This window comes from Embiotoca jacksoni, unplaced genomic scaffold, assembly GCF_022577435.1.
Source record: "Embiotoca jacksoni isolate LCO1_2020_lvr unplaced genomic scaffold, fEmbJac1.0.p SCAF_9, whole genome shotgun sequence".
Taxonomy (NCBI): domain Eukaryota; kingdom Metazoa; phylum Chordata; class Actinopteri; family Embiotocidae; genus Embiotoca; species Embiotoca jacksoni.
This window is the reverse complement of record NW_027185447.1, coordinates 6,350,922-6,365,414: the sequence shown is the minus strand read 5'-3', so window position 1 is coordinate 6,365,414 and position 14,493 is coordinate 6,350,922. Positions and strand designations below refer to the sequence as shown.

Here is a 14,493-nt window from a genome sequence, read left to right as displayed (position 1 = left end):
GCTCAAGGTTAGTGCCTATGCACTGGAACATTTCAACTGAATGAAGATCCAGTAACTGACCAAGTAATGGGTCTAAAAGAGAAACTGGAGGGTTATTGAAAGGTAAAAGCAAAGATTTCCATTGAAATCTTGTGTGCAGGTTATTGCAATCGGTCAGTACATGCAAGAAAATCATCAAACATCTTGCATCTGAAGGAATTGTGGATTAAATGTGGTCATTAATATCATCAAACTGATGTCAGAGACGGGTGAAGAAATTATACAAAATGCCTACAAAGATTTGTTTCTACTGAAGTAAGGCACTGTTTAAAAGAGGATCCAATATGTGCTTCTCCAAATATGTCAAGAATTTCCATGGTATCTTTCCTCAAGTTTGCCCATCTAGCACAGGTGCACATATACGAGTATAATAAGAAGATACAAATAATAAGTGGATTAAAAAAACATAAAGCCTCAGGCCTCTATGTTAGCAGCAGCTCTGAATGCCACTGTAATTCAATTAAACTGAAATCTGTTGGTGCAATGAGACTCTGTCCTGGCTCATTCTCCTATCACAACAACACTAATGAAGCCTCTGATCTTCTTCAGTTTGTCGCTATCAAAGTTCACCAGGAGCACGTTGGAGCCAGAACTGCTGGGAATGAACTCAAAACGGGCCTTGGCTTCTTGTGCGGCGCCCACGGTTCCAATCCTGCAGGAATCATACAAAGAGCAACATCAGCCAAACTGTTTTATCTCTGTTCGTAAGTACACAGCACAGGCAGAAAGGTGATGTTTGTTTTTAAGATATTCTCACTGTAACTGGGTAACAGAACAGCAGCTTATATTGAGAGCTGAAACTAACATTTCATTTATAACAGAACTAGGCATCCCAGTGTGACAGCTGCAGGGAAACGTTTAGAGGAGTTTTGGGTGAGGTTTGTTTGGCCTTGACTCAAAAGCTACATCAAATTTGATTACAGTACAGATATCTTCTTGTCCATTAAACAGAAGATAAACTGGAATGGGTGACAAGAGTAAAATGGCTCAGTAGAAAACAGTAGGAAAGTATAGAAATCTACGTAACAGTTACTGCTGCATAACATACTTTGCTGTTATGGGTTTGCCATCAGTGAGGTTGTTCCCCTCTATGGTGAAGCTGCAGTCCTGCAGCGGTTCTGGTAAAGGGTTCAACAGGGTCAGCTGTACCGTAACAGGCTGGTTCACTGTGGCCTCTCCCTCCAGCTGCAGAGAAAGGTTTAGGAAAACAGGTTTCATAAAGTAAAAGTTAATATAGAAATGCAAATGTTTAAAAGTATCATGATAACCTCTACAATTTAATTACAACTCACCAAATAAAAAAAGAAAACAGTGGAAACTTTCCAAATACTTTACTTTTCTGTACATGTGGATACCCGAGTCAAGGTTCAAGGTTCAGTATAGATATTCAAGAAGGAGGCTCGAGAGGGTGAACACCCAAGATTAGTGTCAACAATTCAGTATCTGACCAAAGATGAAATATAGTCAAAATCTGCTCTTCTGTTCACGAGTTACGATGTTAAATAATGGACAGAAAAGATTTTCTCCAGAACATTGTCATGTCACAGAGAAGTTGACCTAAGTTGACGTACGTTCGCATGGAATAAGACGTTGCAAAAACATAATGCCCCTGGACATGGCTGCCTTGTGAAAAACAGTTTATTAATGTACTTCATGCTTAAATTTATGTGCACTGATTTCTTGCTACTCAAGTTCAGTTTCGTCCAGGAATGTCAAAACATCATTTACTCACTCAGATATATTCTCCTGAAATGTGACATGTTTTCTGGTTTCTTTCACTGTCCCTCCATCCTTACCTTGATATCTAGTTCTGGCTCATCAAGCACGAGGGTCTTCCTAGCATGGTGGAAAACGTCCAACCGCTTGTCGTAGGCCATGGCTAAGAGACGGATCATCCTGTCGGAGGTGATCGCTGCTCCATAACTATCATACTCCAGTTTGATGGACAGGCGCATTTCTGAAAACACACATTTTATGCTTTAAGATATCATGAAGACAATGTCCAATTGAGAAATTGTTTTGACAGATAAAGACCTTGTTTCAAAGAGGTACCTCAAATTTTGGGATATTTCCTAACAATTGGTTAATGTTTTTTGGTGAGTTCATTAAATTCACAGCTCACACTGACATCAGAGCTAACCTTCTCCAGGCGGCACCTCCCCTTCAATTGAAGCAAATCCGCAGCGGGCTCCTCGTGTGCCGTTGTAGCCGACCGCTGTGGCGAAGAAGCGAAACTTGCAGTCCCTTGCATCCATGCAGTTGTTGGTGAGGATAGCGAACACCTCGAAGTTTGAGCCCACGATCATGTTGTTGGAGAGCTTTATCTTAAATGAGAATCATGAGGTGATTTTTGTTTCGGACATTCATGGTCTATTTAATAATAAAATTCATTCAAATGGATTTTACATTTCATTCATCTCGTCTAAATACAATCTGAAACAACATGATTCTGTTTGGATCAGTATATCACCTCTATATTAATATATGTAAGGTCCAAAGAATTTCAAAGCTAATTCACTTTGTATAGTTTTATCTCTGGCATAAACAAATCAATACAAACATGAATGTGGTTCATATTTGAATTCACGCCAGTTTGAAAACCACTTGTGAACTGCACGCCTGTCATATCCATCTTGGTTATGTTCAACTTGTGACCGTTTAACTTACTCTGACTTGGCCACAGTCTGCTGCATGACTTTGACACCATTACTGTTTTGTTTCATTTCCTTCTTGTTTCGTTCTGTAGTTTAGACACAGATGATGTAATCTCTCTGAAGCTCAAATATCGATTTGAGTCCTTTTCTGTGATTTTTGCAGTGGTGTAATGTCACAAAGTAATAATACTTGGTTACAGTACCTAAGTATGTTTTTTTGGAGTATCTGAACTTGACTGGAATTTTTATATTTCTGTCAACTTTCACTTTTACTAAACAAAATATATATTTTTACTCCAATACATTTGAGCTACTTCATTACTACAAAATAAAATTGGAGGGAATTTGATAGCTCGATAATACAGACTGCCCACAAGCAGCTCTGGTGAATCAGTGGTTGGAGCTTGAGAGCTCCATCATCAAGTGCTCTCAAAGACCTGCTTAAGTTTCTACATTGTATTTCCACTCAAGCCAAGGCATGTCTGATGCAAGCAAGTCACAACAACATCATAATATCTGAACAAGATTAATCTTGATTTTCACTTGTAGCCACAGTGGCCCCGGATACAGTGTCGCTTTAACACTTGCTTTTTGTTTTTTAATTACAGCATTTACTGTTACTTCTAAAACTTAAGTACATTTAATAACACAAATTTCCTTTTAATACTTAAGTTAAGTAAACATCGGATACTTTAAGACTTTAACTCAAGTCATTTTCTAATAGGTGACATTATCTTTTACCAAAGTTATTTTCTGGTAAGATATCTGTACTTTTACTCAAGCACGGTTTCAGGTACTTTAAACACCACTGGATTTTTGTTTATAGATATACTAGATACATATATATTTACAGTATTTGCTCTCCCCCTGGTACAACTGAATATGTATGAACAGTAAAAACCTCGAGATGGAGTCCTGGCTCTTTTCCGCTCTTCCGTAGCTTGTTGTGGTGCTGGGCCTTCTCATAGACACGCCTCTCGTCCTGGGAGCCTGGAAACCATCAGGATTAAAAACAAGAAATATTTTAAACAAGATTTGACAGAGCAAACAGGTTTTTTGTTCATCTGCACATAGTATCAGGAAAACAGAGCCCTAAATCTTTAAACTGAGGAACTTGGTCATGTGTCTGTATTCATGCAATGTGAGATGTAACATGGGTGTTTACCACAGAAGTAGCATATAGCACATCCCCTGTGCTGTACGTGAAAGGCCAGAAAAATATCAATTCACTGACTCAAAATCACAAATTATTTTAAATAAACAGCGTTATAATCAAAATGAAGATCCAACTTGTATATTTTTAGATATGTTTGAATAAGTCTGTGGTTTGGAGTCAAGTATGTCTGTGCACCTGTGACTCTGCAGTACCTTCTGCATACTTGTACTGGTCTGTGATGTCGTCTCTCATATATGAGCCCACAGCCTTGGTGCTGATAAAACATCCAGCACGGCTGGTTGATCCATGGGAAATGACAAGCTCTCCGTTTGGCTGGCGCACCTTGTACACGACATCTGCATTAACCTGACCACAGACACAAAATTTCATCAAATAATACTGAATATAAAGACAGCCACCAGGCACTGTACAGTTTGAAAACAGGCGCTTAAGTCTGAACAAGCGGTTAATACAACAACAGCAGAAAAATATATTTTTATATACATACCTCTAATGAGGACTGTGTTCACAGTTGTGCTTTTTGACAATACATTTCAATAAAAGATTTCAGCAAAGACTCACCTCAGCAAAAACAAATTGGGCATCATATTTCCTGGTCAGCTCGCCTTCCTTGACCGCCTTCAGGGAAGCTGGTCCACAGCAGAAAACACCTGACAGCATCATACATCCACAAAATAGCCCTTTTTAGAAGGTTGTTTTTGCTGAGTGTATATTAATGCAAAATGCAGAGTAGCCAAAAAAAAAAAAAAAAAAATCCAGAAAGAGAAAAGTCACCACGTGACATGTTCCCAAAAGACTTTATAGGCACAAAACAAAACACAGCAAGAAAACAAAATAACAAAAACCACATTGAAATATCAATCAATGTTAAAAAAGTAACAACCTGGCTAATAGCAGCGTGATTATAAACCGAAAGCACTAACTATAAGCAACATTTAGCAACAAAAAAAATGTAACAGCATTTTGTAAGTGGGCCCTCCAAAGGGGTCAGATTATTTGTGTTATGTGTAATTTGTTCAAATAAAACTGAAAAGCTTTAAAGAAGAGAACAATCTCCATGTGAACATGTCGAGCACAATATGCTGTTACAAGTTTGAAGTCGGCCTGAACGAGACCTCAAAGCTGTGACTGTCACAAGTCGAAACTAACCACCATGGTCAAATTTGGTGCCCTCACACGCAAACCCTTATAACAGCTCTTTAAGGCAGTTTTGATGCGTGCTTTTTTTTTTTTTATTCTAATCAGGTCTTTGTCTTCACCTTCACTTTTCTCTTGTGGGGTTGGGTCACTGGTTTGCCACCCATTAAACCGCTGCCCCAAGTCTGGACGAGTCATCCAGCTATCCAACCAAACATGGTAGTTCCTGGAAAAAATGTTAATATAGAAGCTATAACGTGACCCTTTTGCTTCAAACTGTAAAATAATCAATGTTGTATTCTCTGACATGGGATTAATGAAAGATCACGTGATAATTAAAAAAAATTAAATGAAAGAGACTAACAACTCACCATATTAAGTCTTTATGAAAAATTGTTTCACCATTTTCATCACGCAGGTCTTCTATCACCAGGTTGGCATCGGAGTCGTGAGCAGATTCAAAGTTAGTAACCGCTCGACACGGGATGCCCAGAGCACGGGACACTGAAGGAGGACGCACAGTCACACTACATCACACCAGCTTTATAAAGCAAACGTTTGAGACCGTGTCGGTCATCAGAGATAAACAATGAAGGGCAGACAGGAACAAAGCCATGAGATTAGATTCTAAATTTAGGGTTTTGATTAAAAAGCTGTGATTGTTGGCAGTAGAGGGCAGCTTGACGATGTAACTGGCATGAAGAAGTAAGTTATAATGGTGAAGGTCAATTATACAGTGTTGTATGGTGCTGTAGTTAAAGAAATTGTTTCTAAAATGCCTCAAGATAGGTGATAGCCTGTTGGCTAATTTTATTTTTGTTCAATAGAATTTAACAAACAAATTCTCTTGTTCTTGTTTTTCTGTTCAAATTGTTAAGATCACATTAAAACATGTGAATATTATATTTCTAAAACAAAATAACCAAATCTCAAAAGCTTAAACCACGTAGGAAAATTGAACAAGTGCGTGAATTGATACATAAATGAATGATTAAAAAAACAAATGAAATGACCATATAAACTGCCCACTGTGCTCCAACCTGTGATTCCAACAGCAGCATAGACCCAACACTGGCCATAGCGGACGGGACCACTTTCTGCCCACTGATGGAGAATTTCCGCGCTGCCGAGCCACATTGATGGATGAATCCCATCAAAAATGTTTTTCCACTTCCCCACCACCACGCCCCTGTCATCATTACTGTTGATCTGTGGCCGGAGGCAGAGAGCAGAGAGAAAGCACTGAGAAGAAGAGGAGCATAAGTGAACATTGCAGAGAAATGAGAGGGCATCAAAGTTTTAATTAAAATTAAATTGAACTAAATATTTTCAGAATAATTTCACATTCCATCAATGAGGGACATTTACTATTTAATTTATTCATTTTAAATTAGTATGTACAAAATGTGCTTGTTTATTTGCTTTTCTTCACAAGATGTTCAAGGTAACACTCCCTTAAATGCTGAGATTTTTTATTTTATTTTTTTACCCTGATTGTTTTTTCAAAGGGGCAGGACATTAAAAGGAGGACAGTGTTGGATTAAAAAAAAAAATGTGAACAACGAAAGTTTTGTCAAGTTAAAAGATACAGATCAGTGCTAACTGATTAAAGCACATAGGGTTGAAAAGGTAAATATAGACCATTATGACACGTTTGTAATGCTGCCATTAAAAGTGCACCCTCAACACTCTATACCATATAACCCAAATATAATGCATGATCTTTTCATGGTTATCAAATTGTCTGGAAATATCCCTGATTTCTTGTACAATGACAGCAACTGAAGACACCCAGTAAAAATAGCTCTGGATTTCTCTTCACTATTTTGCCATGCAGCAGCAGAAATAACATACCGACAGACCATCATTTATTTGTTAGTTATTACAATGCTCTCTGCCGCTTGTTTGGAGTGAGCATGCAGGCTGGCTTTCTTTTATGCTGCTTTGTATCACAAAGGTTTCTGGGGGAGAAGCGAGAGTTTGAAAAGAAGGACAAAGGTTGGCCCGCACAACGATAAAACACAGTGAATACTAAAGAGCAGACAGAGTTTTCTGATGCACCACGGTAATCTTAAACCAAAAGCATCCTCGGGCTCTCCCTCCTTCCTATAGTGAACAAAAGCAGACCTACCATGGCACTCAGCACTCTGGTCACATAGACAGGATTTCCCCGGGCAGAGCAGTCCTTATCGGCATCAGAAATATATTTTGGGTTTTTATCCAGAATCTTCAGACAGATATCCAAAATTCCTGCTTCAAACTGCACACAAACAGAAGAGAAAACTACTTTATTATACCAATGTTATTAATAAAATCTTATGTTTGATAACTGTTTATAAAGAAACAGTCTTTCTTATTGAAGGATTTGTCGACATTTTTATGTTTTACTTAAACTTGTAATGTTTGACACTGACAGCGTATGACCTACTGCCTACCTGTCCAAAGTTCCAGGGTAACTGAGTGATTCTCGTACAGGTTCCTTTGTAGAGCACCCCATACTGTGCCAAAACATACTCCTGCCTCCTCGTCTCATCGTTCATGTAAACAGCATCTCCTGTTAGTCAGAAAAAACATTCAGACCATCCTACAGCAATAGCACATACAGTAAATGTCTCACGTTTGCATCATTTGGAAGAGACGGCTGTGGTAGATAGGTGTTTAGAAGTTTGGTTTAGTGGTAAATTACGTAAAGACAAGAAAGGAAATATAATTTTCAGGTTTGACTGACAGAGCAGTTTAACCTAAAACATGTATAACTCATTGAGGTCACTTTCAAGACAATAGTCTGTACTCACTGGGGCACCAAGCATTGAAAAGCAGGATGAACTGTCCTAAACTGGTTTTCTGGCCCTTCTGGTCCACACTCAGGGAATAGAGCCCGATGGGGGCGTCAGGAGAGGAATTGAGGGACACAGTTAGTGTGTTTTCAGATGGATCATTAGCAGCAGATGCACTCCACTCAGTCTCTGAAGTAGAGTCATGTAGACAGAATAAAACCTTGGTGTCTGATTCTTCTCTGGGTAATGGACCTGGAGACACAGAAATGGACATAAACTGTGATTCTAAATCCAGATGAGAGACTCAAATATTTCAGCCAGGTTTAACCTTGTATTAAAGAAAGAAATAGGCCTACATTTTTAATCTACAAGTGATGCTCTAAAATAATATATATAATAATATAATATAATATAATATAATAATAATATTTGTCTCACACATATACAAAATAAAAAAACACTGATGTGTACCAGTTTCAACGATGAGAGTGAAGCTGGATTGGCCCGGTTTGAAGTTTGTGTTGCTGCCTGGTGTCAGGTATATAATGATATTGAAGGGCTGTCCCCTTCTGATAACCAGACGATTCCCTCCATACAGCTGTGTGTGATGGCTGCTGTGGTTGCTGCTAATGTCCAGATCACAGTGCTCAATGCCCAACACTGTGCATAGATACAAAGACAAAAAAACAACTTGTCACATCAGTAGAAAAAACATTTGCACCAATGTGGACAAACTTCATAACCCGATGACTCTATTAAAAGTTGAGTAACACTGAATCTGCAGCGGAGAATGTCCTGCTGATGATTTCTTGTGATTTATCATCTGTGAGGAAACTTTGAGCTGCAGATCAATGTCCCAGATCTGAGATATCTCATGTCATCCACCAGAATGGTGCTCATCACATTTCACTCATGGCTCTCAATCTGACACTCAAAGTAGACTTTGAAGAAACACCAAGAGAAACTGTATGTTCACTTATAAAGATTACACTTCATAAACAAGTTAACACCTGTACTACAATTTGAAACAAACAGTTTTCCTTACCTTCACTCATATCTGCAGTGAACTTCGTGTCCCTCGACTTCTGTGTGGAGAGCGACTTTAGCTGCAGCTTTATTGGTTAATGTCCCTGCAGTGTAACAGCCCTTGAGAGATATTTGTAGCATGTGAAACCTGATCAGGACACCCCCATGTGTCTGGTCCTCACATCACTAATTCTATTATAAGACAGGCAGGGGAGACACACTTACAACACTCGTTAGGGCCCGAGCACCGATGGTGTGAAAGCTCTCATGTTATTCAAGGAATTATTTTTATTTTTCTGGTTCCTTATTATTATTCTCCTCCAAGTGATTTGCCTTTTTGGAGGCTTTATCATATTCAAAACCTCATCAAAGTGCATACACACATGTCTCCCGGGGAAAATGTCGTCCTCTGGTGGAGTCGCGAGTGGGCGTGGCCAAATGGCTCGAGAGCGCCACCTAGAGATGCCCCGGCGGCCACATTTACCTAAATTCATGAAATCCGGTGGACATGTGTATCACACCTCGACGCACAAAAAAGTTATATTGCACCATTACGTCAACTCGACAGGAAGTCCACCATTTTAAATTTAGTCGCCATTTTGAGCGATTGTTCGACGTTGTTCTTTAACGAACTTGTCCTCGGGGTTTGGTCACACCGACTTGAATATATTTCTATGAACAGTTAACATGTTTGGGATTAAATCTTATCAAAAGAATTCGTTTTCGTCGATATGTGCGGCCATGTTGAGGGCCTCGCCATGAAACTCTAAGTTTCTTTAGATCGTGTACATGGACCTACCTTCTCCAAACATCACAGGTATGATAATGGTCGAGCCCCAAAGACTCTGTGTGGTAATATTCGCTCAGAGTCATAGCGCCCCCTGGTGGACACTGGAAATGACACTTTTCATACTTTCACGTTCTCCGTCGAGCTGGTTGATCACATGAACGTAAAGTCGGGTCACAATAACCTGAACATGTAGTTGATGATATGTTGAGACATTCCTTCGACTTTGTCAATGGGCGTCGCCGTGACGCTGCGGCAAAGTTGGAGGTCTCGCCGTAACACAGGAAGTTGATGTTTAAGGTCAAAGGCTGCTTGAAACCTCACGAAACGTGTGACATACATCCGGCGTGGTGAGACGACACATCTGATGTGTTTGGCGAGTGGGCGTGGCCAAACGGCTCAAAGGAGCATGAAACCCTCTGGACTGAAGTGGTCTATCCCAGATACAGATGCTGGTCCTGTGTGTTGGCTTCTGATTTTTATGACGGTAATAAATAAAATCTTCTCTTCTTTGATCCCTGCATATCAATAATTGTACAAAATGTATAGGACAGAAGATCACACAAAATGTATTTTAAATGTATCCCTTGACCACATACGTCACTCTGTGTTGATGTAGAAACACACAGACTCATGACTGAATGTAAATGAAGAGCCTGTTTTTAACAGTTAAATAACAGTATAGTTTATAAACATGTAACGTGTATTGAGTGACAGTTTATCAATCATATAAAAACACATGCCTTAGAAAAAAACTGGTTATTTTTTAGGACTGTTTCGGGGAATTTTTTTGAATGTGTTGCAGCACATTAAGTAACACTCATTCCTTTTCTGAGCTGCATATTGTCAGGACATTCAAATAAAAGATGTTTTTAAGGCCTATAACAGCTGATGCCGAGTTCAAAAGAATTTCTTTTGGGAGATATGAAAATGTTTTCTCGGGGTAAAAGGACTAAGAAACACATTGTGGACAAATGTTGTGTGTGACTGACCCATTCATGATCACCCATGTAGCAGTATCTTCCTGTCTTGCATGGGTCAGTCACGTGATCAAGATAACCACATATGGATGACCGAGGTGTGATACAGACACACCAAAATCCCCCTAACCAGACCCAGAGACCAGACGAGGCAACACCAAATATTTGTTTTACTCAGACGATCCGTCCATCTGCAGGGCGACAGGAGATTCTGCAACAATATTCAAAGCCCAATTTATTCTTATTGCAGGGGCCATTGCTAACAATGATGATTATCATCATCACTTTCTTTATATCTTCACAAATCAGAATTAAAAACAGCATTAAACAAAAGACAAACATTTTAATTCACAATGAAAACAAATAAAACGGTTGATTAATGAATGAATTGGCTTAAAATATTCAAAACAATAATAAAACCGAGAAACCTAATACAGACACATACTAGACACATATTAATGCTGGAAGAATGCACGCCTGTCATTAGGACAAAAATTGGATTCAGTGTCTTTCCCGTTGACACTTTGACATGTGGACGTGAGTCACAGCCGCATCAATACAGGCACAAACACGCATGTAAACCTCTTCAGACCTTTCCTTCTACTATCATTAAACAACATGAGAGAGACCATCTTCTTCAGCTCATACAGTAATTCAGCAGGTTGCTTTATTTAACCTTCACCTGCGTCTGAGCAGTAGCCAGATGTGGAGGTTTGGGGGCGACACCTGGCTTCTTTCTGTTCACTGCCAGTGAGCCGTTTCTCCTCAGGCTGGGGGTCCGACAAATCGGTGGATGGGCCTTTGAACTCTGGGACACAAAGGAGGAGTCCTCCACCACCTCTCCACTGATGGCAGACAGGCAGCTGCGCTCTGAGCTGCTGAAGAGATTCAAGCAGTCCCCAGATGACTCAGAGCTGTCGACTAAAGCAGAAACATAACAAGTGTAATTGACACCAAAACTGATACAAGTTCATTTTACATTATGATGCATACATGAAAAGAGACGTGAGGACAAAATGTTCATCACCTTGATATGGGACATGTTGGTTGAAATGCTTTCTAGTTTGTTTGACACTGTGTCATCAGATGGCACCAAACAAAAACAAAAATATACCCTATTCCTTTAGGCTGATCATCATATAAACACTCAATTTGATCTGATTTCTCTGACTGAATTCAGATGTTCATTAAGTGTCTGAAGTGCTTTAAAGTCAACAGCAAACAGATCCGTAAAAAACAGTTCACAAAAACATAAAATAAACGTACTCAGAAGATGGTGGGTTTTCCACTGTTCACAGTTCCCATGAAGATGATGCTGATGAAGATGATGGTTGTCCAGTTCATTTTCCGTCCCAGCTTCGGGAGAGGAGCAGACGCCCGGATGGGTGTCCACTCCCTGTGACTGGTTCCCGGGGTAACCTGCTGGGGGCAGTGAGCCACGGCCAGACGAGGAAGACGAATGGCTGATGGTGGTGGAGGCGGTGCTGCCGGAGCCAATGGACTGTGGTCGGGATAATCTAAACCCCTGTGTGGACAACATGCCACAGGGACTGAAGACACACATACATAGATGTCATCAGTGAGAAAATAATAGGCCGAGTCAGTGAGCACTGAGGGCTGTTGCAGTTATTTCACAAACACATTTTAGTTTTGTTAAATTTAGCCACTTTGTTAGCTGGATTTTGTTTAGATAACAAAAACAACAAAATCTAGTTGCATTAATAGCTGCAGCAAATTCAATGGCAATCAAGCCAATGTTCAGCCATGACAAACGGTGGTGTACAGCCAACCACTCATCCTACTTTAACATCCCTAGAGCCACACTGCAACGTCATTTACAAACTAGTAATTCAATTAACTAGTAAAGTAAAAACTCATTATTTATCAGAGAAAATTCAAAAGTTGGTCAAAAGAAAATCTGAAGGACACTTAGTCATGTTTTTTTTTTTTTTAAATAAGTGGTTTAAATCATTTGGTTAAACTTGTCTTTGATGTTGTTATTCTGCCCTGATTAAGCCTGTTACAAAGCTGTATCAAGCCATGCTAATGGATTAAACTATTCATTTGAAAAACATGAAATGTTATTTTTTTACTGACAAAATATATATGCCACAAAGAAGGAAAATAATACTGTAAGAAAACCCTGAATGCTCATGTGAGGTCCTGGTTTACTGGGACACACACTAGTATCTGTGGATTTGATGTGTTATGAACAGGTTTCCCACTCAAAGTCAAATGTCAAATTCCCTGACTTTTACTCATTAAAAAGTTGAATTTCCATCAACAATAATGAATGGTAAAACAGTACGCATTTGGTTTGATCACAAAAAAAAAAGAATCCAGCTGCATTGTTTTACCAACAGCCATTTGCAACCTTTACTTACTCATTCACAGGTATTATCAGTATAAAATGTTAATTTTTTTAAAACTTCTTAAACAATGAACTGATCAAAATTTTTCTTCTTAAATGGGAACATAATGAATGAATTTCCTGGTACTGTACCCGCCTGCACTGTAGGTGTGGCTCCAAAAGGCTCTCTCTAATATTTTCAACAGTATTTTCACAAACTTTACATCTGGCTTTTCTGTCTTAACATCCAAACTTTGAAGTCTTCTGCCAAAGCTCTTGAAATTTACATTTTCCTGGCATGTTTGCCTTCATCAGTAGCTACAAGAAAAAAACCTTTCTTGAGTGACTGTTGATAAGCAGAAAGGGGATAAAAGCACTGAGGAAACAAGCTGCATTACAACTGTATATTATATAGACAAATACTTCATGGAAATGAGAAATAAAATTGAAATCTGCAACAAACATAATTCCATGATATTCCATGACTTGGCTCAAAAAAATGATCGAATCTGCAGACTTTCCATGCCTGAAATAGACTTTATGTAACCCCCTGATATTCCACAAATTACATGAACAGTGGAAACCCTGCATAAATGACATGGGTCTGAATTTAGTTTTAAGTTAAAGTGTTGTGTGTTCAGCTGCTTACTTCTCCCAGGCAGGACTCAGCTGATGGCTCGGTCACAAATTGCAGCATCACTTGGTTGAATATCCATGAAAGGTTTGCGGCCCATTCCCATGAACACCCTCTCCTGCATCCGCAGCTCTGCAACATAAAGTATATTCACAATGTTTTTAAACCTGTAAAGCTATCTGTAAACTGTTCTCCATGTAAGTGCTAAATAAAAACAGTATGTTGTTGTTACTCCCTCTACTGTGAGCGGCCTGATCCCACAGTATGCTCTCCAGGTCAGTGATCCAGGCTTTCTTCACCTCCACGCTGGAGGCCCTGAGGGTGTAGGTGTCCTCACTTTTCCTCCTGCGGAACCAGATCTCAAAACACAGACCGCTCACAGTAGAGTTATGGGTCATCCCAATGTCGCTGGTCTGGGAGAGAAAACACAAAGAGAGACACAGAAATGACACCGACAGATATGGTCATATGTGGTTTGGTGGCAGATCAAAATATTTGGCACTGTGAGGTGTGACTACAACCTTTTAAACAGAATATACTAAATACATTCAAGCTAAATAAGGGTGATTATTAAGACTCCGGTAGCCTTTGTATAAACAAGCACGAGGGCAGACCTTGAATGACTGCTTGTAGACGTAAACATCATTTCCAACAGCTGTTCTCTTGGTCTTGCCGAAGAGAATCAGATCCTCAAAGAGGAAGATGCGGCGGACACGTTTCTTCTTCTTAAAAAAAACTGTGAATTCGTCCTGGCGGACCAGCTGGCCCTGCTCTTTTAAATTCACCTGACAGGGAAGACGGACATAGCGCAGGCGGTTAATGTTATTTACCTACTGTGATTCAGGTATGTGTTATCTGTCATTTCAATATCTTACATCACAGTCCTGGATGGCGTCCATGGTAAGCAAATCGTTGCCATGATGCATCTGAAA

The 14,493-nt window shown here is 39.5% G+C and overlaps 1 protein-coding gene and 1 pseudogene across 1 annotated transcript; both read right to left on the bottom strand.

Annotated features, from left to right (window-relative positions):
- Positions 1 to 540: 540 nt before the first annotated feature.
- On the bottom strand, positions 541 to 8,839 carry LOC138192858 (protein-glutamine gamma-glutamyltransferase 2-like; annotated as a pseudogene).
- Positions 8,840 to 13,722: 4,883 nt separating this feature from the next.
- LOC138193212 (puratrophin-1-like) lies at positions 13,723 to 14,471 on the bottom strand. The gene is made up of 3 exons (XM_069141102.1): positions 14,437 to 14,471; positions 14,176 to 14,346; positions 13,723 to 13,974 (listed from the first exon to the last, which is right to left on the bottom strand). The coding sequence occupies exons 1-3, from the start codon at positions 14,458 to 14,460 to the stop codon at positions 13,723 to 13,725; spliced, it is 447 nt and encodes a 148-aa protein (XP_068997203.1). The 5' UTR covers positions 14,461 to 14,471.
- Positions 14,472 to 14,493: the final 22 nt, after the last annotated feature.

Bases quoted from the DNA above. Each gene is read 5' to 3' on its own strand.
- LOC138193212 (XM_069141102.1), bottom strand. From the start codon at position 14,460: ATGGACGCCATCCAGGACTGTGAT. The intron at 14,347-14,436 runs GTAAGATATTGA...CTTCCCTGTCAG, and splicing joins ACGCCATCCAGGACTGTGAT to GTGAATTTAAAAGAGCAGGG. The intron at 13,975-14,175 runs GTCTGCCCTCGT...TTTCTCTCCCAG, and splicing joins TCTACAAGCAGTCATTCAAG to ACCAGCGACATTGGGATGAC.